Here is a 24,231-nt window from a genome sequence, read left to right as displayed (position 1 = left end):
TGTTGGGAGGGTGTTTGCAATTTTAAATATGGTGGTCAGGAGAGGCTTCGCTGAAAATTGATATTTGAGTTTAGGGGGACTTTAGGGGGAAAAGGAAATGTCAGATGCAAAGGTTTGGGGAGGTGTGACGAGTGTGCCATAAAAATACCAAGAAGGCCAGTGCTTGCTGCAGAATGAGAGGGGAGGCATGAACATGAAGTAGGAAATGAAATGAGTGTGTGTGGAGATGGTGGGTAGATCATGTAAGGACGCGGATACCCACTCAAAGAAGGAACATCAGTCAGTGGCAAGTTTTAGCAGAGGAGTAACATTGTTTGAATTGTTTTGTCCTGATCCCTCTGGTTGCTGAGTTGACATCAGATTGCAGGGGAACAAGGGCAAACGCAGGGAGACCAATTATGAGGCTTCTGCAATAATCCAAGGAAGAGATATGGAACTTCCATTTATTCATGTCTCTTCTTTAAAAAAAAAATTTTTTTTACATTTATTCATTTTTGAGAGACAGAGAGAGAGAGACAGAGCACAAGCGGGGGAGGGGCAGAGAGAGAGGGAGACAAAGAATCCGAAGCAGGCTCCAGGCTGTCAGCACAGACCCTGATACAGGGCTCCAACTCACAAATTGTGATATCATGACCTGAGCCAAAGTCGGTCGCTTAACCCACTGAGCCACCCAGGCGCCCCTATGTCTCTTCTTTGCGTCTAGAAGTGTCCCACGAGGCAAACACTACAAAAACCTTTTAGTATACCTGTACCCCTTATCACTGTTGCCTTGTCATGGTGGGCATTCAGCATGTATTTGTAAGATTTTAAATGATGTAAAAACATACTGAGCTCATTAAACAAAACAGGAACTAATGAGTGGGTTATTTCTAAGAATAGGTTCTCTGGTTTTGTGCATATTTTAATATAGAATTACTTCAACACTGGATTTCTGGCTCTTTTACTTAGTCACATTTGCACTTAACAAAGAAAAAGAGCACTGATGTGTATTGAGTTCAACTACTTTTGCAAAGGAGAGGTACTAAACCCAGGCAAAATTGCGTAGATATTTAATTGCTCCCCACCTTGTCAATAACCTATTATTTCAACTCAATATTCAGTGTCTATTTCACGTAAAGCGTTACACTGGGCATTGGGGGAACATACAAGACAAGTTTCTCTTTTCAATTTAAAATCGAATTAGATAGATAAAACACAACCCGCAGAAGCAGAAGTACAAATCCAAGGTAGAGCATGTCAAGGGTTAAATGCAGCTATTGAAACTGGATCCTGCAGAGTGAATCAAACTTGGAAAATGAGTAGGAGAGAGAGCAAAAAGGAATAGTAAATCGGAACGTGAGTTCACAGGTATGGGATTTGTGATGAATTTCTCAATTTAAATACAAAATAATAAAAACCAAAGCCACCGAGAAGAAAGCCCAGAGCCGGGACACCAAAACGGTCTTTCAAAACAAACGTGGATACAAATCCAGCAGAGACAAGTAGGAACGTGAGAACTTTGCGGTCCCTAACAGAAAACAAACTGAAAGCAGCCAGCTGTCCAAGGTACATGACTTTATTTGTATCTCTCTGTTTTTACTGCAAACTAGTGGTCAGTGTGGGTCCTTGGGTGAGAAATCGGTCCTTTACTGAACATCTCCTCTGCTCGTTACTGTGCCCCCATACTGCTGACATTTTTCCCTAGGGAGGTGTGTAATTTAGGAAACACCAACACACGAAGTAATTGGCGGGTGATCCACAGCGGAGGCAAGTCCGTTAGACTAACCAGACGGGGCGCCCCCGGCTGGGCGCAGTCCAGCCGAACTGACCCTATCCCCCCCACCATTTCACTGACACCCCAGGGTGTGCACTGGCAAAAAGGGGCGCGTCCACGTCGGGTTATCTTTCATAGCACCATCTGGACTCTGACCCACGGCAGAGGCCGGGACACCGGAGCCGGCGGAAAGCCCCGGGCCGAGGGAGCGTCAGCTTTCTCCTTTCCAACCCATTTCCGTCCACTCCCACCCCGACTACGGGGAAGGGGCAGGGGCAGGGGCAGGTGGGTGCGCTCGGGAATTTGTAAAACACACTCTGCCGTCCTCCCCCTCCGTTCGTCCCGCAGCAAGCCGGTCGCGTTCCGATCCCCGGAGGCTGCGCAGGAGGCCCGGCTGGGGGGCGGCCGCACGCCAGCAGAGCCCCGAGCACGCCCAGCAGACGGAGGCGGGGCCGACGGCGACGCCCCCGCGGCGCGCGAACCGGGAAATGGAAGCGGACTGACTCCTCTCGCTTCCCGTAGCCGCCCACGCATCCCGGGATCCCGGACGACGCGCGGCGGCGGAGAAACAGCCGGGTGCGTGGAGCGGCGGCCACGCCGATCCCGCGGTGAGTCGGACGGCGGCCATTCTCCGGGGCCGGGAGCCGCTGGGTGCTGCGGTGGGCGCGCCGGCCGAGGAGGGGATGCGGACATCGCTGTCTCCACTTTGGAGTTTGGTGGGTGGGACCTCTTGGGTGCACCCCGTCCCGCCGGTCCTCTCCGCGGCAGCGTGGGGCGGGGTGGCGGGAAAGCTCCCGGGAGGGAGCGGGTATCGGGAGCCGAGCCCTTCCCGCTGCCCCGCCGCAGACCCTCCCCACCAGGTCTGCCTTCGCACCTGCTGGCCCCCAGCCAGATTGCCCGGGGTTCTCCTGCGCCACCTTTAAAAAGACAAGTTCTGTGCGTTTAGTGACAGACCTGTTTTGCTCTCCCGGACCCTGAACACGTTGGTGCAAGATGCCGAGTCATTTGACTGCAGTGTTAAAGTTCGGAAACGGAGGTCATTGGAATTGCTTGGTCCGCAAAACATAATGATGGCTCTTTGTGAAGCGAATAAACTGCAGGACCCGTCCGTGTAGCTCCTTTGGGAACAACCGGTTTCATGCAAGCCTGTGGATTAAATCGGGTCACTCTCTGGTCGCGATGTAAATTATGAATGTGGCTGTGGCATCTCTGTATCCTTTCCCTCTGCTCGTATTCGCGCTTCCTGAATTTTCCGGAGCAGAAGGAAGAGTTTCGAGGTTTTGACTAACTCTAAATTAATGACCGTTTAGGGCATTCAGGTGGTAAACCAAGAAGGATGCAGTTTCTTGTTTTTCTTAATAGAAACTCATAGTTGTGGTTACTGCGTATTGTTCTTTGCTGCGATGAGAGAATTGGCGGAAGTAAAATGTAGGAAGTTTTACTTTCGGTTCTCTTTTAGTTGTGCTTGATGTCTTTAATATTCGCTGGAGCTATTAAATGGGTACTTCTGTCAGTGGGGTGCTTTCTTCTTTCAAACTGTGGCTAATGCGTAGCAACCGCCCCCTGCCCCCCGCCCCCCATAGTTTTAAGCCACAAGGAAAACTGTATCCTTGTTATTCAAGGGATTAGACTTTTTTCTTTTTGACTAGTTTCCTTTGGAGGAGGAAGAGGAATGCCTTCTATTAAAATAAGAGCTCAAGTTTATAAAGCACTTTCTTTCCATTGTTTTATTAATTCATTTAACCCTCAGGACAAACGTGTCAGGTGAATGCTATTATTTTCATTTTACCGATGAGATAAATGAGTATCTTTGGTAGTTGTACAGGACGATTTGCTATTATTTTATTTTTAGTAATTCCAAGTTAGAGAATTTCTAGGAGTGTATTGTTTTAAGTTTATTATTTGGTTTATTTCTGTTTGAGCAACCTCAGGATTTTGGTGGTAAAAATAAAGGACAGTTAGTGCTGATTTTACTTATCACAATTAACCTCTTCTCCTGCGTTAAGGTGCCTGCATGATCTGATAAACTTGTTTCTTGTTTTATTGAATAGTAGTTGACATAGAACATTGTGTTAGTTTCACTTGTAACATAGTGATTCAATAGTTATACGAGGTTTATGTTTGGAAAAATGTCTATTCGGGTCTTCTGCTCATTTTTTAATCTGATTGTTTGATGTTGAGTTGTAGGAGTTTTTTTTATGTATTTTGGATGTTAACCCCTTATCAGATGCATTATTTGCAAATGTATTCTCCCATCCAGTAAGTTTCCTTTTTGTTAATGGTTTCCTTCACTATGCAAAAGCTTTTTATTTTGATGTAGACCCACTCCTTAATTTGTTATTAACAAAATGTGTTTTTGTTTTCCTTGCCTGAGGAGACAGATCCAAAAAAATACTGCTAAGATTGGCGTCAAAGAGCTTACTGCCTATGTTTTTTCTTTTAAGAGTTTTATGGTTTCAGGTTTTATATTTAAGTTTTTAATCCGTTTTAAGTTTATTTTTGTGTATGGCATAAGAAAGTGGCCCAGTTTCATTCTTTGGCATGTAGCTTGTCCAGTTTTCTCACCATCATTTATTGAAGAGACTATCTTTTCTCCATTCTTGCCTCCTTTGTCATAAATTAATTGACCAGTAAGCGTGGGTTTATTTCTGCGCTCTCTGTTCTGTTCTATTGAGCTATGTGTCTGGTTTTTTTCCCCCTATGTGTCTGTTTTTGATTATGTACTTTGTAGTGCACTTTGAAATCTGGGAGCATGGTACCTCCAGCTTTGTTGTTCTTTGTCAAGATTGCTTTGGCTGTTTGTTTTTGGTTTTGTTTGTGGTTCCATACAGATTTTAGGATTGTTTGTTCTAGTTAGGTGAAGAATGCGTATTCTTGGTATTTTGAAAGGGATTGCGTTGAATCTGTAGATTGCTTTGGGTAGTATGGGCATTTTAATAACATTAATTCTTCCAGTCTTGTGAACATGACATATCTTTTTTTTTTTAATTTTTTTTTAACGTTTATTTATTTTTGGGACAGAGAGAGACAGAGCATGAACGGGGGAGGGGCAGAGAGAGGGAGACACAGAATCTGAAGCAGGCTCCAGCCTCAGCTGTCAGCACAGAGCCCGACGCAGGGCTCGAACTCACAGACTGTGAGATCATGACCTGAGCCAAAGTCTGACGCTTAAGCGACTGAGCCACCCAGGTGCCCTGACATATCTTTTAACTTATTTGTGTTGTCTTCAGTTTCTTTCATCACTGCCTTGTAGTTTTGAGAGTACAGGTTTTTCACCTCAATGATTAAATTTATTCCTAGGTACTTGATTCTTCTTGATGCGATTGTAAACGGGATTGTTAATTTCTGGTTCAGAGAGTTCATTATTAGTGTACAGAAATGCAGCAGATTTCTGCATATTGATTTTCAATCCTGCAAATTACTGAATTCTTTTATTCTGATAATTTTTTGGCAGAGGCTTTAGGGTCTTTTATATGTAGTAGGTCATCTGGAAATACTGACAGTTTTACTTCTTCCTGTCCGATTTGGATGCCTTTTATTTATTTTTTCTTGCCTAATTGCTGTGACTAGGGCTTCCAAAACTGTGATGAATAAAAGTGATATTGGTGGGCACACTTGTTCCTGATACGAGAGGAAGAGCTTTGAGCTTTTTGCTGTTAAGTATGATATTAGCTGTAGGCCTGTATATGGCCTCTATTACATTTAGGTATGTTCCCTCTGTGCTCACTTTATAGAGATTTTTTATCCTAAGTGGATATTGAATGTAAGCTTTTTCTGTATCGAGATGTTCATATGATTTTCATTCTTTGTTTCATTAATATGGTGTATGACGTCAATTTGTGGATATTGAAACAACCTTGAATCCCCAGAATAAATCCCACTTGATCATGTGTATGATCCTTTTAATACACTGCTGAATTCAGTTTGTAAATGTTTTGTGGTGGATTTTTGCATCTATGTTCATCAGGGATATTGGCCTATAATTTTCTCTTTTTGTGTAGTGTCTTTCTATGGTTTTGGTATCAAGGTAATGTTAGCCTTGTAGAATAAGTTTGGAAGTGTTCCTTCCTCTTCAGTTTTTTGGAATAGTTTGAGAAGAACAGGTCTTAGCAATTCTTGAAATGTTGGGGTGCCTGGGTGGCTTGGTTGGTTAAGTGTCTGACTGTTGATTTCGGCTCGGGTTATGATCTCATGGTTCGTGGGATCGAGCCCCACGTTACGCTCTGTGCTGACAGTGTGGAGCCTGCTTGGAATTCTCTCTCTCCCTCTCTCTCTGCCCCTCCCCTGCACATGTGCACTCTCTCTCTCTCTCTCAAAATAAATAAATAAACAAAATAACCCCAATTCTTGAAATGTTTGGTAGAATTCACCTGTGAAGCTTTCTAGTATTGAATTTTTGTCTATTAGGAGTTTTTTGGTTACTGATTCAATTTCATTACTAGTAATTAGTTTCTTCAGGTTTTCAGTTTCTTCCTGATTCAGTCTTGAAAGATTGTATCCATTTCATGTAGGTTGTCCAATTTTTTGGCATATGATCATTCCTAGTAGTGTCTTATGATCCTTTGTATTTCTGGATATCAGTTGTAACTTCTCTTTCATTTATGATTTTATTTTTTGGTCCCTGTCTTCTTCCTTCCTTTCTCTCTCCCCACCCCTCCCTCCTTCCTTCCCCTCCTTTCCTGCCTTCCTGCCTTCTTTCCTAGCAGGGCAGAGGGAGAGAGAGAGAATTCCAAGCAGGCTCTATGCTTAGTGTGGAGCCCAGTGTGGGGCTCAATCCCACAACCCTGGGATCATGATCTGAGCCTAAATCAGGAGTCAGACGCTCAACTGACTGAGCCACCCAGGCGCCCCTGTCTTTTTCTTGATGAGTCTGGTTAAAGGTTTATCTGTATTGTTTATCTTCTCAAAGAATCCTTTCATTGACCTTTACTTTTTTTGGTCTCTATTCATTTATTTCTGTTCTGATTTTTATTATTTCCTTCCTTTTACTAATTTTGTGCTGTGTTCTTTTTTTCTATTTCCTTGAAGTTTAAGATTAGATTGTTTATTTTTTTTCTTTTTCTTTCTTTTTTTTTCTTTCTTCTTGAGGTAGGCTATGAACTTCCCTCTTGGAACTAGTTTTGCTGCATCCCATAGATTTTAGAATGGTGTGTTTTCATTTGTTTAAAGGTATTTTTTATTTCTCCTTTGACTTTTTTTCATTGGCCCTTTGGTTATTTAGTAGCGTGTTCTTTGGTCTCCACATGTTTGTGGGGTTTTTTTTTGTTTTCTTTTTGTAATTGATTTCTAGATTTCTAATTCCACTGTGGTTGGAAAAGTTGCATGATATGATTTCAGTCTTCTTAAATTTATTGAGACTTATTTTGTGGCCTAACATGTGATCTTTCCTAGAGAATTTATTTGCATGTGTACTTGAGAAGAATTTGTAATCTGCTCTTTTTGGAGGGGATGTTCTGAATGTATCTGTTCTGTCCACCTGGTCTAATGTGCCTTTCAAGGCCAGTGTTTACTTACTAATTTTCTGCCTGGATGATCTATACAATGATGTAAGTGGGGTGTTGAAGTTCCCTACTGTTACTGTATTGCTGTTAATTTATCCTCTTGTGTTTGTTAGTATTTGCTTTATATATTTAGGTGCTTCTATGTTGGGTGAATAAATATTTATAACTGTTAACATCTTCTTGTTGGGTTGATTTATCATTATGTAATGCTCCTTTGTCTCTTGTTTCAGTCTTTGTTTTAAAAACTGTTTTGTCTGGTACAAATATTGCTGTACCAGCTTGCTTTTCTTCCCTATTTGTGTAGAATGTATTTTCCATCCTTTCACTTTGAGTTGGTGTGTGTCTTTAGATCTTAAGTGAGTCTCCTGTAGGCAGCATATAGATGTTGAAGACAATGTTTTTTTTCTTATTGCATGTTTTTTTTTTTCTTTTTCCAATTCCTTATGCCCTCATTTGCTGGAGATTAATTAACCATAACATCACAGGTTTATTTTCTGTTTCTATTCTGTCCAGTTGGTCTATGTGTCTATTTTTGTACCATATTGTTTTGAATACTGCAGTTTTGTAATATAACTTGAAATCTGGAATTGTGATACCTCTGGCTTTGTTTCTCCTTTTCAAGATTGCTTCAGCAATTCAGGATATTTTATGGTTTCATACAAATTTTAGGATTATCTGTTATAGTTCTGTGAAAAATGCTGTTGCTATTTTGGTAGGGATTGTGTTGAATATGTAGATTGCTTCGGGTAGCATACACGTGGTTTTTCGGTAGCATCAGCATTTTAACAGCATTTGTTCTTCCAACCCACGAGCCTGGAATGTCTTTCCATTTGTGCCATCTTCAGTTTCTTTCACCAGTTTTCAGAGTACAAGTCTTTTATCTCCTTGGTTAACTTTATTCCTTAGATATTTTACTGTTTTTGGTGCAATTGGAAATGGGAGTTTTCTTAATTTCTCTTTCTACTGTTTCATTATCCGTGTATAAAAATGCAGTAGATTTTTGTACATTGATTTGGTATCCTGTGGCCTTAATGAATTGTTTCAGCAGTTCTAGTAGTTCTTTGGTGTGGTCTTTAGGGTTTTCTATGCATAGTATTATGTCATCTGCAAATAGTGACAGGTCTTATTAACTAATTTGGGTCCCTGCTATTCTTTTTTCTTGTCTGACTGCTGTGGCTAGTACCTCCAGTACTGTGCTGAATAGAAGTGGTGAGAGTGAACATTCTTGTCTTATTCCTGACGTTAGGGGAAAACCTCTTCAGTTTTTCCCCATTTAGGATGGTATTAACTGTGGGTTTTCATATATGGATCTTATTATATTGAGATATGTTCCATTTAAACCTACTTTGTTGAGGGTTTTTCTCATGAATGGATGTTGTACTTTGTCACATATTTTTTCTGCATCCATTGAAACTACCATATGGTTTTAATCCTTCTCTTATTGATGTGGTGTATCATGTTTATTGACTTGGGAATATTGAACCACCCCTGTATCCAAAAGTAAGTTCCTTTTGATCGTAGTGAATGATTTTTTCAATGTATTGTTGGATTTGATATGCTAATATTTTGTTGAAGATTTTTTGCATCTGTGTTCATCAGAGATATTGACTTGTAGTTCTCTTTTCTTGTGATATCTTTATTTGGTTTTGGTATCAAGATAATGCTGACCTCATAGAATGAATTTGGAAGTTTTTCTTCCTTTTATCTTTTTTGGAATAGTTTGAGAATAGGTAGTAACTCTTCTTTAAATGTTTGGTAGAATTCACCTGCGAAGCTGTTTGGTCCTTGACTTCTGTTTATTGGGCATTTTTAATTTTCAGATTCAGTTTCATTGCTAGTAATCGGTCTATTCAAATTTTCTATTTCTTCAATTTAGGTAGGTTATGTGTTTCTAGGAATTTATCCATTTCTTCTAGCTTGCCTAGAAGAATACAATGCCTTGTATTTCTCTTTCATTTCTGATTTTTTTGGTCTTACTTATTTAATGAGTCTGGGTAAAGGCATATCAATTTTGTTGATCTTTTCAAAGAAAAGATCAGCTCCTGGTTTCACTAATCTGTTCTATTGTGTTTTTTAAGTTTCTGTAGCCTTTATATCTGCTCTAATCTTTATTGTTTCTTTCCTTCTGCTGGTTTTGTTGTTTTTTTCTTTATAGTTCCTTGAGGTTTAAGGTTAGATTGCTTAGTTTGTTTTTTTTATTTTTAATGTTTATTTATTATTTTGATAGAGACAGAGAGAGAGCAAGTGCAAGTGGGAGAGGGGCAGAGAGAGAGAGGGAGACACAGAATTCAAAGCAGGCTCCAGGCTCTGAGCTATCAGCACAGAGCCTGACATAGGGCTCAAACTCATGGACCACAGTATCATGACCTGAGCCAAAGTCGGACAGTTAACTGACTGAGGCACCAGGTGCCCCTAGATTGTTTAATTTTTTATTTTTCTTCCTGAGGTAGGCCTGTATTGCTCTAAACTTCCCTTTTATAACTGCTTTTGCTGCATCCCAAAGATTTTGGACTGTTGTGTTTTCATTTTCATTTGTGTCCATGTATATATTTTTTTATTTCCTCTTTGATTTTTTTGATTGACCCATCCATTGTTTAGTAGCATGTTTTAACTTCAATGTATTTGGCTCTTTCCACATTTTTTCTTGTGGTCAACTTCTAGTTTCACCGAAACTAGAAGAAAAGCTGCATGGTATGATTTTGACCTTTTTTAATTCATTGATGCTTGTTTTGTGGCCTGACATATGATCTGTTGTTGAGAATGTATACTTGAAAAGAATGTGTTTTCTGCTGTTTTAGGATGGAATGCTCTGATGTCTGTTAAATCCATCTGGTCCAAAGTGTCATTCAAAGCCACTGTTCTCTTGTTGATTTTCTGTTTGGATTATCTGTCCACTGATATGAGTGGGGTGTTCAAGTCCCCTACTATTATTGTATTACTATTGATTAGTTCCTTTATGTTTGTTATGAATGGTTTTATGTATCTGGGTGCTTCCATATCAGGTGCATAAGTATTTATAATTGTTATATCTTCTTGTTGGGTTGTCCCCTTTATGATTATATAGTATCCTTATTTGCCTCTTGTAGTCTTTGTTTTAAAGTCTGTTTTGACCAATATAAGTATTGCTACTCTGGCTTTCTTTTTAAATCTGTTTGCCCGATGTTTCTCCATTCCTTTACTTTTAGCTTGCATGTGTCTCCTTCTATTCTGAATGATAGACTTGCTTGATAGAGTATTATTGGCTGCAGATTTATTTCCTCTCAGCACTTTGCATATATCATTCTATTCCCTTCTGGCCTGCATGGTTTCTGTTGAAGGATCAGCTGATAGCCTCATGGGGTTCCCCTTGTATGTAACTGTTTTCTTTTCTCTTGCTGCTTTTAAAATTCTCTTGTTGTCACTACTTTTGTGCCATTTTAATTACTATGTGTCTTGGTGTGGACCACTTTGGGTTGATTTTCTTGGGGGCTCTCTGTGTCTCCTGGATCTGGATGTCTGTTTTCTTCCTGGATTTGGGAAGATTTCAGCTATTATGTTTTCAAATAACACTTCTGTCCCCTGTTTTCTCGCTTCTCCTTCTAGGATTCCTATAGTATGAATGTTGAGCTTGATGGAGTCACTGAGTTCCCTGTTCTCATTTTGCATAATTTGTTTCTTTCAACTGCTCAGCTTGATTACTTTCCATTACTCTCTCCTCTAGGTCATTGATTCATTCTTCTGCTTTGGTACTCTACTATTTATTCCATTAGTGTATTTTAATTTCATCTATTGTGTTCCTCATCTTCGATCGTTTTTGTTTTTTGTTTTTTTTTTTTTTAATCTCTGTTCAGTGTCTCACTGACATCCTCCACTTTCTTCCTCAAGTCAGGTGTGTACTTTATGGCCATTACTTTGCATTGTCTATCTGGCATATTACTTGTCTCCCTTTTGCTTAGGTCTCCTCTGTGGTTTTGTCCTACTCTTTTGTTTGGAACATATTCATCTGTCTCCTCATTTTGTCTAACTCTCTGGGTCTGTTTCTTTGTGTTAGGAAAGTCACCTGCATTTCCTGCTCTTGAAAATCATGGCTTTATGAAGAGGAGCTCCTGTCCACTGAGGGGTATCCTGTGTGTGTTGCATGCACCCTGCTGTTGTGGCTGAGCCACTTTTGACTTCAGCCCATTCATTTGCAGCGGCTGTCTTTGCCAGTTGCGGACAGTGTTTGGTCCCTGTGGTGTTAGTGGACCAGTCTCGGGCTGCCTTGGGCTTGAGTTGAGTCAGAGCAGGCATTTGCCAGAGATGCAGTAGCTCCGAACTTCAGGGTGAGCCGTCTGTGTTGTTCCCTGAGAAGCTTTAAGTTGGTGGGTGGGGTCTGCAGTCAGAGCAGGTATCTGCCCCCAGCCCACTGCTGGGTCCACAGTCAGACTGGTGTGTGTGGTTATTGTCCCCTCTCCCCAGGGCGGGAGTCACCTAGGAGTGGTGCTGGCCCCAGTTGGGGCTGCTTGCACATGGCCAGGCTTGTGGCCTTGGTTTGAATGGGCTCCAGCCGAGAGCGTATTGGAGGGGGTGGACCCCCAACATGGGGGCTATAGGGGTGCGGTGGGGCAGTGGTGTTAGCAAGGTTTGCCTGCTGCTGGTTTTCTCGCAGGAGAGGTCCTGAAGCAGAATGAGGCAGGCCTGGCTAGAAGGGGCAGATTCCTGAAGCAGTGGAAGCAACTTAAGTCGTGAATGTCAGCACAGCTTTGGCTCCCACAGGTGGCTGTGTGTTTATGCAGGGTGGGGAGAGGGAAATAGTGCTCACCAGGGTCTTTGCTCCTGGAGCAGTACCCTGTTGATCTCTGTTCCTGCTGGATGTGCTCTGAGATGAGTGAATACATCTCCCATGTGCCTCAGGCATTTTTCAAATTGCTGCTTATCTAGGCAGTATCTCTGGGCTGTTTGTTGAGCCATTTCTTTAAGGTCAAGGATTCAGCTTCTCTCCCTCCCGGCTTTCCCATAGCTGAGCCCACTGATTTTTAAAATTCCAGGTTTAAATCCCACTGGTTGTATGAACTCACAAAATTTAGCCCCTCCGGTTTTCAAAGCCAGATGTTACGGGGATTTGTCTTCCCTGTGGGGTCTTCTTGGTGTGATAGTCCGTTTCCCTTCTCTGCACCTGTGGGTTCCTCCCGCCTGGACTGTGTGTTTAGCTTTCCACTGTGTCTCCACCCTTCCTACCCTCTTCTATGTGGTCTTTTTTCTTCATTTAGTTGTGGAGTTTGTTCTGCCTTTGGGCCATTTTCTGTTTTTTGCTGATATGAATGTTATGTGGGAACACCGTGAACTTAGGGTCCTCCTACTCCACCGTCTTCCCACAGTCCTCTACCTTGTGTGTTTTTGTTTTTGTGTTTTGTTTTGAAATCCATTCAGCCATCCTAAGCCTTTTGATGAGCGTTTAGTCCATTTACTTTTTTAAAGTAATTATTGACAGGTATGTATTTATTGCCATTTTGTTGATGGTTTTCTGGTTGATTTTACAGTTCTCTTGCTCTCTTCTCTTGTGACTTTATGACTTTCTTTCATGTTATGTTTAGATTCCTTTCTGGGTTTTTTTTGGTAATTTCTTGCATTTTCCCTTGGCTGATGTTCTCACTGTTCATTCGCTCTTCTCCCTGGTTCAGTAAGCATCTTTTTGACCATGACTTTGAACTCTTTATCGGGTACATTGTTTTGTTTTGTTTCATTCTTTTTCTGAAGTTTTGTCTTGTTCTTGTGTTTGGAACATACTGTTCTGTCTCGTTTTGCCTAACTCTGTGTTTGTATGTATGAGGTAGTTCAGCTCTGTCTCCTGGTCTTCTTGTTCTTGAAGGAGTGGCTTTATGTGGATGTCCTATGGGGCACAGACACGCGCTCCCCCTTGGCCACCAGAGCCAGCTGCTCCAGGGTTCTCCCCTGCGGCAGGGCTACGACTGTGTATGTGCTCTGGTGGGCAGGGCTGGCCTCCTGCCCCGCTGGCTGTTGGGCCTGGCTGAACCGCTTCAGGTTGCTCTGCTGGGCAGGGTTGCTGTCCTGTTGGCAGCAAGGCCATGCTGAGACATAAGGTTATGTGGGGCTCTCAGCAGTGTGCACCCCCTGACATGAGCAGTCTAGAAAGCGGATTCCAAAATGGCGTCCGCCAGGATCAGCATGGCAGAATGAGAGAGCAAAATGACTGCCGCCTGTGTCTCGGTTCCCGGGGAGAGGCCCAGCTGTCCTAGCTTCTCTCGCAGATGCTCCAGGGTTAATAAGTGTGTCTCCTTCACCTCTGGTCTGTGTGTTTTTTGGTCTGGTATTTTTGTACTGGTTTCTGGGCCGAGGGAGTCTTCACACAGGCCCTTCAAGAATGGGTTTTCCTTCCCCTATAGTTCTGTAGTTTTCATGGGTGATTCCCTGTTGGTTCTGAAAGCCAGCTGTTTTGGGGGCCGGGCCATCTGCGCAGGATGGAAGGGTTGGTTGGGGTGCCTGATGTGAGCTTGAATCTCTGACTCCTCTGGGAAAATTTCCATGCCTTTGAGATCTCTCTGGACAGTGGAATGCCGTTGCCTGGGGTGTGGTTTTTCCATTCGTGAGGCTGTATCTCTGCCTCTTCTTGCGGAGGCTGTGTTCATCCAGATCCCAGGTCCCCTTCAAAAGGAGGTAGTCCATGTGTAGCAGTAGAGTCGCTGTGTCCGTGGGAGGGGGTGAGCTCAGGATCTTCCCGTGTGGCCATTTTGAGTCCTCTCCTCTACTAATGTATATTTTAAGTCACTGTTTCCTGTTTCCTGCTGATAATCCCAAATTGTTTGGTGTGTAAATACACGAGGGAAGAATGGGGGTCAGATCGTTGATGATAATAGCAACCTGTTATTTGGTAACTACCAGTAAACTAATATAACTTAAACTTGGAGACAGTTATGATATGAAGAAAAACGATGCATGCTAATTTTTCTTTCCCTCTGTTTTGATTTTACCCAGGACAGGTGCCTCCGTTTCAATCTGAGAAGTCTTAAAACCTTCGATCATACGTAGACTAGAGACCTCAATCAACGATAAGGTGGAAAAGAATGATGTTGTCCCTAAACAACCTGCAGAATGTCATCTATAACCCGGTAACTGATTCCTATGAAATCACTTTTTATCTGTGGCAGGATGTAGAGCAAATCCAATTGGATAGTAATTATCCATTCCTGGGGAGGGGAGACCATCAAATTCAGTGAACATGTATGGAAAGTACCCACTGTGTGAGAGGGACTGTGCCGGTTGCTGACCGAAAAACAGATGCGGCCCTCGGAGCTCGGTCTGGTGGAGGACAAAGTCACAGTGACCACACAGGGTGGTGAGAACGTGTTCTGAATGGAGAGCATGGGGTCTGGTGGAGGGAAGCTGACTTTGGTGATGGGAAGATCATCACAAGACAGTACTTTAAAGGAAAATGGATTCTTTGCTCTAAAAGTTTTTAATTTTCTTTCTTAATTAGACCCTGGTCATGAGAAGTAAATGTCTCAGCTTTTCCCTTGCCTTTCAAATACTGCTTCGTACTTGAGCAGGGAAAAGGCCAAAAGCTAGTGGCAAGATGGAGAAAGAGAAGAATGAGAGTCTTGTGGTTCAAGGGCCCCAAGGACTGCAGTTGCTGGAACTTTCAGTGTACGTCCTTGGAAATAATGAACTGGTTTTAGTTTTACCTGGTGATTAAGAGTCTTTAGAAATGTCTAGTTTCCACATATATGAAGCTGGATCCTGAATTTAGGTCTAAGATAGAGTTACTTTTTTTTTTTTTTTAAAGAACCCCCTGTCCCCAGAGACTCGTGGGCAAGAGAGGGATGGTGAGGGTCCCCGAAGCATGACCCTGACCCAGTCTCATTTTCTTGTTATTTACTTTGTAGTTGTAACTCTTTTTCTTAACCTAAGCTTTGACGTCATTGTGCAGAGTGAGGTACCATCGCCACATCAAGCAAAACTCAGTTTTAGAAGAAATAGCCTTAAATAGTACTGGCTTCAAAAGGAAGACTTACTGCATTTGAAGTCAGTGAGACATTTAAAATGCTTTTCTGGATCCCAGAGTTCAAAACATCTCAAGGTTGTAGACTGACTTTCTGCAAAGATTTAAAAAAAAAAAAAAAATGCTGCCTGTCAAGGGTGACTGAAGTACCGTGTTGGCTCTGGCCTGGAGGGGGAGGGATGGTCAGGTTACACTCCTCAGTTCTGAGCTTCAGTAAGATGACTTCTGTGAACGTTACTCCGAAAGCAGTTTTGCACGTTAACGTGTGCGCGCATCTTGATGCGAGCACACGGACAGTTCCCTATTTTCTGGGGTTAGCACAGGCAGCTCTAGGGTTGAAACACATCGACGCTGACGTTCATTTCCTGAGGAAGGGCCTGGGGAAGTGGTGCTGCCCCAGGGCAGGAAATGCAGCCAGGGCTCCCAGAAGGCCTTGCTGCCGTTCTGAGCATGGTTCGTGGTGACAGTGTCCCAAAGCAAATAATTTTGGCAGATAGCATATGTACGTATATATATGTATATGTATAGTCTCTTCTCACAAGCAGAAAAGGATGGAGGTAGAAAGATTGAACTTAATAGCAAAAATGACATTGAACTCTGTCTTTAAATTTCATTTCTTAAATACTCGCAGCGCTGAGCACGCACACTCGGCTCCAGCTCTCCCTCAGGGTTTTGACTGATCACTAACAAAATAACCATAACGCAAGAAAGTAGTGTTTTCGAAGACTAGCTTGTACAGTATCCCGGCTGATTACCTTAAAATCTCAGGAATTTTAGCAGCGGCTCAGATTGGCTGTTGTGAGTTAATAGGCCACTTGTAAGCATTCGTTCCACCTGGCACTCAAAAGCTCACCATTCCGCTCTGCTTCAGAAGCTCGCTTCCACATTATCTTTTTCTCCTTTGTCCCTTACCATTTGACCTGACATCCTTTGTCCCTTACCATTTGACCTTAAAACAAAACAGTAAAATCTTTTAACCTCCGAGGTCCCTTCCAGCCTCTGTTCCCTTGTTCTTCCCTTGCTGGTCCCGGTCCTGAGAGCGTCAGCGTCTGTTTCTGCGGACTTGATGTCCTCACCACAGCTCTGCCCTCTGGTTTTTGTTTTTGTTGTTTTTTTACTCTTTCTTAAATTTTTTTCAACTCTTTCTTAATTTCTTTCTTGTCTTCACTAGTCGTGTCTTTTGCTTTCTCTTTGTGTCTTTCCTGATCATCGTCAGACCTTTTGAGCGTGTACACAGTGTATAAATTGTTCCGGCCTTTTACCTGAGGCTCCCACTTCTTAGTTCAAAACCAAAGTCATGTCTTCCTCCCTGGATCAGCTCCCTTCTCTTGGGTTTGTTTCCGTTTCTGTCCGTGTCTTTCTGCTGTTTAACTTCTGCTGTTCCCGTGCCGCCAAGCCCTGCATAGTTTGAACAGAAGCTGCGTTCAGAATTTCATTTCATTTGTGTCAAACGTCAGTGGCTTTTCCTTTATCATCGTTTTTAAAATCTGAAGAGAGTATGTGTAAACCATTTGTAAGAATTCAAAGAGTATTTGAGGGTTTCACGAACACATAAAATTGCCATCTACCCTGTGCTCAGTTCCCCTCCCTGAGGGCAGTCACATTCAGCAGGTTTTGCAGATCCTTCCTGAGAACACACGTGAGTGTCCGAGCGTGCGTGTTGTGTGTATCACTTCATTGATCCTGTTTGCTTCCGCATCTGGGTCGTACAATAGGATCCCCCTATTTTGCCGAGTGCTTCGCACAGAGCGAGGGCTCGTGGCAGCCCCCTTTTCCAACAACATTTGCTCTCTTTTGCTCTCTTCATGTCTCTGTGTCACAGTTTGGAGATTCTGGCAATATTTCAGACTTTTTCATTATTATCATATTTGTTATGGCGATCGGTGATTACAGCTTCCTGAAAGCTCAGATGATGGTTTGCTTTTTTAAGCAATATTTTTAAGTTAAGGAATGCACTTTTTTAAAGATATAATGCTATTGCACACTTAACAGACTGCAGTATAATGTAACCGTAACTTTTTTTTAAGTTTATTTTGAGAGAGAGAGAGAGAGAGCATGCACAAGCAGGGGAGGAGCAGGGAGATGAGAGAGAGAATCCCAAGCAGACTCTGTGCAGTCAGCTCAGAGCCCGATGTGGGGCTCGAACCCACGAACTGCAAGGACATGACACAAGCTGAAATCAAAAGACACTTAACTGACTGAGCCACCTGGATACCCCGAAACAACTTTTTTATGCACTGGGAAACCAAAAAATTTATCTGAATAGCTTTATTGCAGTGTTCACTTTATTGAAGCGGTTTAGAAACTGAACCCACGATATCTCCGAGGTATGCCTGTATATAAACTGTTGTGTATGCGGCTTTTTTCCATTTGATACATTTTGGAGAGACTGGCACACTTACAGCTTCTCACTTATTTTCATGGCTGCATAATTGGGCCACTGTATGGATATACTCTAACTCCTTTAACCAGTTTCCATTAAGGGACTGTTTCCTTTTGTGATTGTATCTAGTGCTGTGATGTACATCCCAGTATATGCGTCTTTAAGCATACGTGCCAGTATTTTATAGGATAAATCTGTAAAAGCGGAATCACTGGGCCAAAAGATATGATTGCCATTTCATTATCTTTTTTTAATCTTCTGTATTTTTCCGTGTCCGAGATGTTGACAGTCTTCCCGTATCGAAAGGACTTCCTTGATATGACTGTCCAGCCTGACCGATCGATCGTTCTCTCCTTTCTCTCTCATTGGCTGCATCAAGGTCTCCGACACACACCCCATTGTGATGATTCACTGGCACAGTCCTGCTCACGGCTGCGACTTACTGTAGTGAAGTGATAGCAAAGTCATAAAGGGAGAGGCACCTGGGGCAAAGTCTAAGGGGGACCAAGGCGCAAGGTCCTGTGGGTCCTCTCTCAGTGGAGTCACCCAAGATGGACTTAAATCCCCCAGCAGCAAGCCGTCACGGTGCACGTGAAACGTCGCCTACCGGGGAAGCTCATCAGAGACTCACTGCCGGGAGATCGTATCTGGGGCCGGTCTCGCAGACTGCTTCTGCCTAGCACGTACCGAAATTCCAGACTCCTGGAAGGAGAGCAGGTTTTTAGCATAAACTGGATTGTTTGCACACAGCTGGCGAACAGGAGACCACCCTTTTCCGTGTGGGTGGTGGGTGCCGTCCCCAAATCCAAGTTCCTAGACACCAGCCAAGGGCCAACCTCGTAAGGAGGCCACCTTTCAAGGACAGCAGTCAGTTCTGCTTTGTTCCCTTTTCTGCACACTCCCTCGCTTTACAAACCCATCGAGGCTTGGCCCCTGACTTTTCCTTCCTCTCAGTTTACCTACCTGGATATCTTTAATAATCACCTCTGCTCTGACTTTAGAGCATGAGTTCTGGCCCTTCACTTAACTTGTGCTGAATCTCCCACTCTGTTCAGTCATACGGGCTCTTTCTTAGATGTCCTGCTGAGCCGTCGCACGGGAAGCGTTCAGAACTAAACTCCTCATCATCCTTCTGAATCCGTTTCCTCCCCAGTTTCACCATTTTAGTTGGTGGCCCGATATAGATGGTTTCCTTTGAAATATTTCTCGTACCTCGCTCTTCCTCTCCCCGCCTGCAGTGTCTGCTTCCATCAGCCTGGATTGTATTTTCTCCTTATGCCAGGCTTCCTGCAGGTAGCCAGTCTCCCAGATAACCCCTGCCCTCCGGCACATTTTTACCCCCCTGGACTGTTGTTCCTAAACCCCGTTTTCATTATATCATCCTTTTTGTTTTTAACATATTAAAAAAAATTGTTTTCATGTTTGTTTAGAGAGAGAGTGTGAGTGGGGGAGGGGCAGAGAGAGAGAGAGAGAGGATCCCAAGCAGGCTCCACCACTGTCAGCCCAGAGCCTGGGGCGGGGCTCGAGCCCACGAACCGGGAGATCATGATCTGAGCGGAAATTAAGAGTCCGAGGCTTAACCATTTGAGCCACACAGGTACCTACCCTCATTGTAGCTCTCTAAAATCTGACCCTGCCTGTCTGGCGCTGCTCCCTTGCTGCTTACTCTCTAGCAGACATGTTTTATCTTTTCCTGCCTCTCTGCTTTTGTAAATGGACATTTCTACCCGAACTGGCTTTCTCCTCCTAAGCTCCTAGCTCAAATCACACCTCTACCATAAAGTGTCTCTGGGCAGCTCGTAACTCTTTATACACTTTTCTGAAGCACTGATTTGGCACTGGCTTCCCACCCCATGTGTTAAGCCGTTGAGTCAGTCGTGGTTTGTAGTTGTGAGCATAAAAGCCAGTCTCTAAGCAGAGATGATTAATTTATTAATTGCTAAACTAAGATTTATCAAACGATACTGCGTGGTTCTCTGGATCGCTGGTAGGTTTGAAGAACCGGACTTTGCAAGGCCTGGTCACGGACAACGTCCAAAGTCCCGCCTGAAGTGTTTCCGCCGAGACCTCTGGCGCCACCCCTGGACACGGGTGGTACTGGCAACACCGCCGGCGCCTCGTCTGCGCCTGCGCGTGGCCGCTGCCGGCTGGCGGAGCGAACGCCGCCCGCCTGATCGCGGCTTCTTGGCCCTGGCTCCGACTTCGAGTCTGAGGCGGGGCTGCTGAGTGACCGGGTTTCGTCGTACACCCTTGCCGCTCGCTGCAGTCTGGGTGAGGCCGGATGTTCGCCAGGTGGAGAGGATCTTCCAGTCGTGGAAGGAGACTGTGATTCTGAACAGCCGGAGGCTCACGTTTCTCCTCTACTTCTCCTTCCACGGGTATCTGACTTCTTCCCGGCTGTACTAGAAGCGCCTCACGGATGGGCCGTCGTGCGTCTTTCTAGCTGGAGTCCACCCACGACCATCGTGTGGAGCAGACCCTGAATAAGTAACCCTGAAACAGGCGAAGCGGGAGGAGTCAGGATGTTTTGGGAGAAAACACCACACTCGACGAGTGGGGCTTAAGCTTCTGGTATCGTCTCCAGAGCGATCGTAACTGTGTTTTAATTTTTTTCCACATAAATTATTTGCGAAGCATCAAAGCTTGAAGTTGCCTACAAAATCATGCCCTTCTCGCTTTTCACAGGAGCGGTTTTGAGTTGAGTCTGTGGGCTGCAGGGCATTTTGTGTTACGTGGCCCAGGTCCCTCGAGGGTTACATCATTTAGGGTGCTCTCCCAAGCAGAAAGCATTCGTCCAGATGCCGAAAACAGCAAGTGACTAAAATGTTCAGCGCTGTTGTTTCTTAGACTGGAACAACTGAGTAACGATTGCAAAGAACGTATTAGCAGTGATGGGAATAGATTATTGGTCTCAGAAAGCCCTTTCCAACCCTAAAATTATGCAACAAAACTTGCGGTTATAAAGATATAAACGCTTATTTTCGGGAAAATATGAAAATACATGATGAAAAACACAATCCTGTCCCTCAAAACTATTAACATTTTTGCCTTATTTCTTTTTTTAATGTTTATTATTAACTTAGTTGGGATCAAACCATGTATAGTTTTGTAGGCTCTTTTCTCACTAATATTGTCCCTAACATTTTTGCATTATTAAACATTCTGCATCAATAGAATTTGAATAGGCGTAAGACTTGAAGCTACAAAAGCAGGTCTCAGTTTATTAAGAGACTTACGCTGAGGAAGGGAATCCGCCGCGGCCCGGAAGATCAGTGCGCGAGCGGAGGGCCTTCCACGTTCTCTGCACAAAACCCACGGCTTTGACGGGCGGCTGCGGCCACACCGTGCACATCTGGGGGGTGTTCTTGGGTGTGACGGGTGCTGCTCATTGCAGCCGCCCTGCCCGCTGCATCTGCTGTGATGCCAGATGCCCGCCGGCCTCGGTTACTTCCGGTTTTCGTTCATCTCTGCTCGTCGGTTAAGGCCACGACCCGCGCTGCTCGTCCTGCGTGTGGGGCTGCCAGAACCCCGGCACCGGGCTGGCGGGAGCGCGTTCGTCTGACCTCGGTCCTGGGGATGTAAAGGAGTCGGCCCGCCCCGTGCAGCTCCCGGGCCGGGCGGGGTGTACGGTGCCACGGCCCAGGGTCCGGAAAGGGCTCCATGGAGGAGACCGCGCTTGAGGCGAGAATTTCAGCTGAGGAGCGACCAATCCGCAACCACTTGGATGTGCCCTCTCTTGTTTTAGGCCTCAGCTCTTGGTGACCGGCTACCTTGGAGAGGTTTTAGCATGCATGACACAACTCGGGGGAGCTTGGCGGGAGGTCTGATGGGGTCCGGCCGGCTTGGCTTGCTCCGACGCTCCCGAGCGGAAGAGGGTGGGGGTTGTGATGCCGCGGACGCAGCCGGTGGACGGGGAGCGTGGTGGGGTCACCCCTGCGGAAGGGGAGCGACAAGATCTGATGGTGCGTCCGGCCCCAAAGAGGTGGGGCTCCGGGTGATGAGGGGGCAAGCGGAGACACGGATACCGTGTCGAACCCAAGCCCGTGGCCGGGACCGGGTCAGGCCACGGGGGGGGGGGGGGGGGGGGGGGGGGGGTGCTGCTGCGTCCGGAGAGGCCACAGGCGCCCAGGGTCATCCCTGAGGTCTCGTGGTTCTGGTTTCCAGCAGGGCCGGTGAGCTGTGGGCGGGAGGCCTGGCAGGGATTAGACACCCCCATCCCAGGTGTGGGGGAGGGGCTCACCTGGTGCCCCTCTACCAGCGGCCGATGAGTGTCCCGGTCTCCATCAGGGTGGGCAAGGGACCTGGTGTGGTCTCGGTCCTGCCGTCGGGATCATCCATGGAATGTTAGGAAAAGGGGAGGGGGAGGGGACCTGACTTCCAGCAAGTTGTTTTTTCTAGATCATAATTGTCCTATTAAGTATCTTATTTCACAAAGCCCCCGGCCAAATAAAATGTTCTGTGAACTTTTGCTGTGTCTTTTCCCACAGAACTCAGGTATATAGATATTGTCACTATCTCAGCTGTTTGAACAGTGATTTGGAAAATGCTAGATTCTGAGATTTGTATGCAGACTTTCAAAATGTAGTCTTTCCATTTTGTTTATGTAAACGTACATTTGTTACAATCATTTTTCCTAGGTAATCCCCTATGTCGGTACGATTCCTGAGCAGTTGGAGCCTGGAACTTTGATTGTGATACGTGGGCATGTTCCTTGTGATTCGGACAGGTAAAAACCATGGTGTGAGATGGAGGAAGTGACTAAGCTGTCTTCTCGTGACTGTGGAACAACCACAGAAACTGATGTGGGGAGACCATTTTGATACTCTTGAGGCCAAGGTGCCGAGGAGACTGGAATGAAGACCGAAATCAAAAAACTTGAGTTTTTCATTTTATTGTTCGAAGTGTGGTTGGGATATGATCAGATACACGGTTAATGACAGGGACTGTGGTCAGACGCCAGGGACGAGGTCTGGTTGCCGTCTAACACCCCCACGGCATCTCTGAAGATCGATTTCGGGCTGTTTTGTCTGAGGCTCGCTTTGGGCACAAATTGCGGACTAGGCGGTGTCAGGGCCGGGCCAGCTCTCTGTGGCTGATGCCCGGGTAACAGTGGTTTAAATAAGTGAGAGTGAAGTCTGAAGGAGAAAGCCCAGACATTTCCAGGTGACTGTCATCTAGAGAAGCAGGCTTCGGGGTCACCGTTCTGCTGTCCCCAGGGCGAGGTCCTTCCTGTTTCTCCTGGCTCGCGGCAGCTAGAAACCCGGCCCTCACTTCCATGTTCTGGGTAGCTGGGTGGGTGCGCGGGGGTGAGTCGCGGGTCACTCAGCTCGCCAGGCCTCCACCTGCAGCCAGGCCTCCACCTGCAGCCGGCCCCCTGGCTTCCCGCGACCCTCCCTCCTCACTCCTCCTCACTCCCGCAGGTTCCAGGTGGATCTGCAGTGCGGCAGCAGCGTGAAGCCCCGCGCCGACGTGGCCTTTCATTTCAATCCACGCTTCAAGTGGTCCGACTGCATCGTCTGCAATACTCTGAAAAATGAAAAATGGGGATGGGAGGAGATCACCTACGACACGCCTTTCAAAAAAGAAAAATCTTTTGAAATTGTGATTATGGTGTTGAAAGACAAATTCCAGGTGGGTATGGGAGAATGAAGGTAATGAGAAGCGAGCGGCACCCAAGGCAGGCTTGCGCGTTGGCAAACCCGCCCTTACGTTACTTAAGTCTAGAGAAAGAGTGGCTTTATCGTTTTGCCCTGAAGTAGGGGCGCGGCGGGTACCTAAGTATGAGCTGGGGCGCAGCTTCTGCCTGCGCCTCGTGGCATCTGGAATTGTGGGGCCGGGGCCTCCAGACCTCTTTGTGTGTGGCATTTCTGCTGCACAGCCGAGCTTACTTCTGAATTGGCGCAGAGCTGTATAAATTGTGGGAGAGTAAACTATGGTCACCGTCACCCGGGGTAGGGGTTGGGAATCTGGAACTAACAGATCGATGGGGAATCCTGCCACAAGTCCTTCAGGATCGTGAGATTCTAGATCCTGAGTTCTTAGAAGTGCCACCGCTGGCTTCATCGAGCGGTCTATCTAGACACAGTGCTTATAGTGCGTACGTGTGATAGAGAGGGTGGCCCTAGAGCTTTGGATGCACCTGCCCGCAAGCCCCGTAGAACCTCGAGCCCCCCAGACTAGAGAGAGATTCGCACAATTTAGCGTGAAAATCTCCCATCTCGGGCGCGGACTCCATTCTTCCCTCCCTTCCCCGGCTTCTTGGGCGCTTGTACCTGTATCCTCCTCTAAAACCCTTGTTCCTGTCCTGTTGTGCGTTTTCCTGTGTTTATTTTACGTGCCAAGGGGATTTTAAGCTCCTTGAGGTCCGAGACCGTTTCGTATCCTGCTTGTTTTCCCGACATTCCCTATTTGGGAGGGAGGGACAGGGAGTGGGTTGCTGTCAGGCAATGTGCTGCGGGCACTCACGGGAGTGACTTGATCACAACAGCAGCCCCTTTCTTCAGGAAGAGCTTTGTCCTGCTCTAAGCAGGAATCGCAGATAAATTTTAGAGTAGCTTGCCCATGTCCGTTCATTCAGGATTCAACAAATATTTACTGAAAGCCTGCCACGTGCAGCGTC

The 24,231-nt window shown here is 45.2% G+C and overlaps 1 protein-coding gene and 1 long non-coding RNA gene across 12 annotated transcripts in view; one reads left to right on the top strand and one right to left on the bottom strand.

Annotated features, from left to right (window-relative positions):
- The first annotated feature begins 2,225 nt into the window (after window positions 1-2,225).
- The window catches only part of LGALS8 (galectin 8), a 29,972-nt gene continuing 7,966 nt past the window's right edge, over window positions 2,226-24,231 (top strand). For 4 of the 11 annotated variants that reach the window (XM_025915090.2, XM_086679600.1, XM_025915089.2 and 1 more), the window contains exons 1-4: window positions 2,226-2,361; window positions 14,206-14,339; window positions 22,250-22,338; window positions 23,033-23,243. In XM_025915090.2, the coding sequence (XP_025770875.1) occupies window positions 14,295-14,339; window positions 22,250-22,338; window positions 23,033-23,243 (345 nt within the window). In that variant the 5' untranslated portion in view covers window positions 2,226-2,361; window positions 14,206-14,294. Of the gene's footprint in view, window positions 2,470-2,604; window positions 2,790-11,284; window positions 11,556-14,205; window positions 14,340-22,249; window positions 22,339-23,032; window positions 23,244-24,231 lie in introns of those variants that run through there. The other 7 variants (XM_086679595.1, XM_086679594.1, XM_025915088.2 and 4 more) reach the window with 7 other exon arrangements.
- LOC147575774 (uncharacterized) lies at window positions 19,524-23,036 on the bottom strand. Its single transcript, XR_015241540.1, has 3 exons — window positions 21,853-23,036; window positions 20,849-21,545; window positions 19,524-20,105 (listed from the first exon to the last, which is right to left on the bottom strand). It is a non-coding gene; the product is annotated as an uncharacterized LOC147575774 (long non-coding RNA).

The sequence above is a fragment of the Puma concolor genome, chromosome D2 (genome assembly GCF_028749965.1).
Source record: "Puma concolor isolate L17-30 chromosome D2, mPumCon1.1.hap2, whole genome shotgun sequence".
Lineage (NCBI taxonomy): Eukaryota > Metazoa > Chordata > Mammalia > Carnivora > Felidae > Puma > Puma concolor.
The sequence above is the reverse complement of the archived record's forward strand: the minus strand, read 5'-3'. Positions and strand labels throughout refer to the sequence as shown.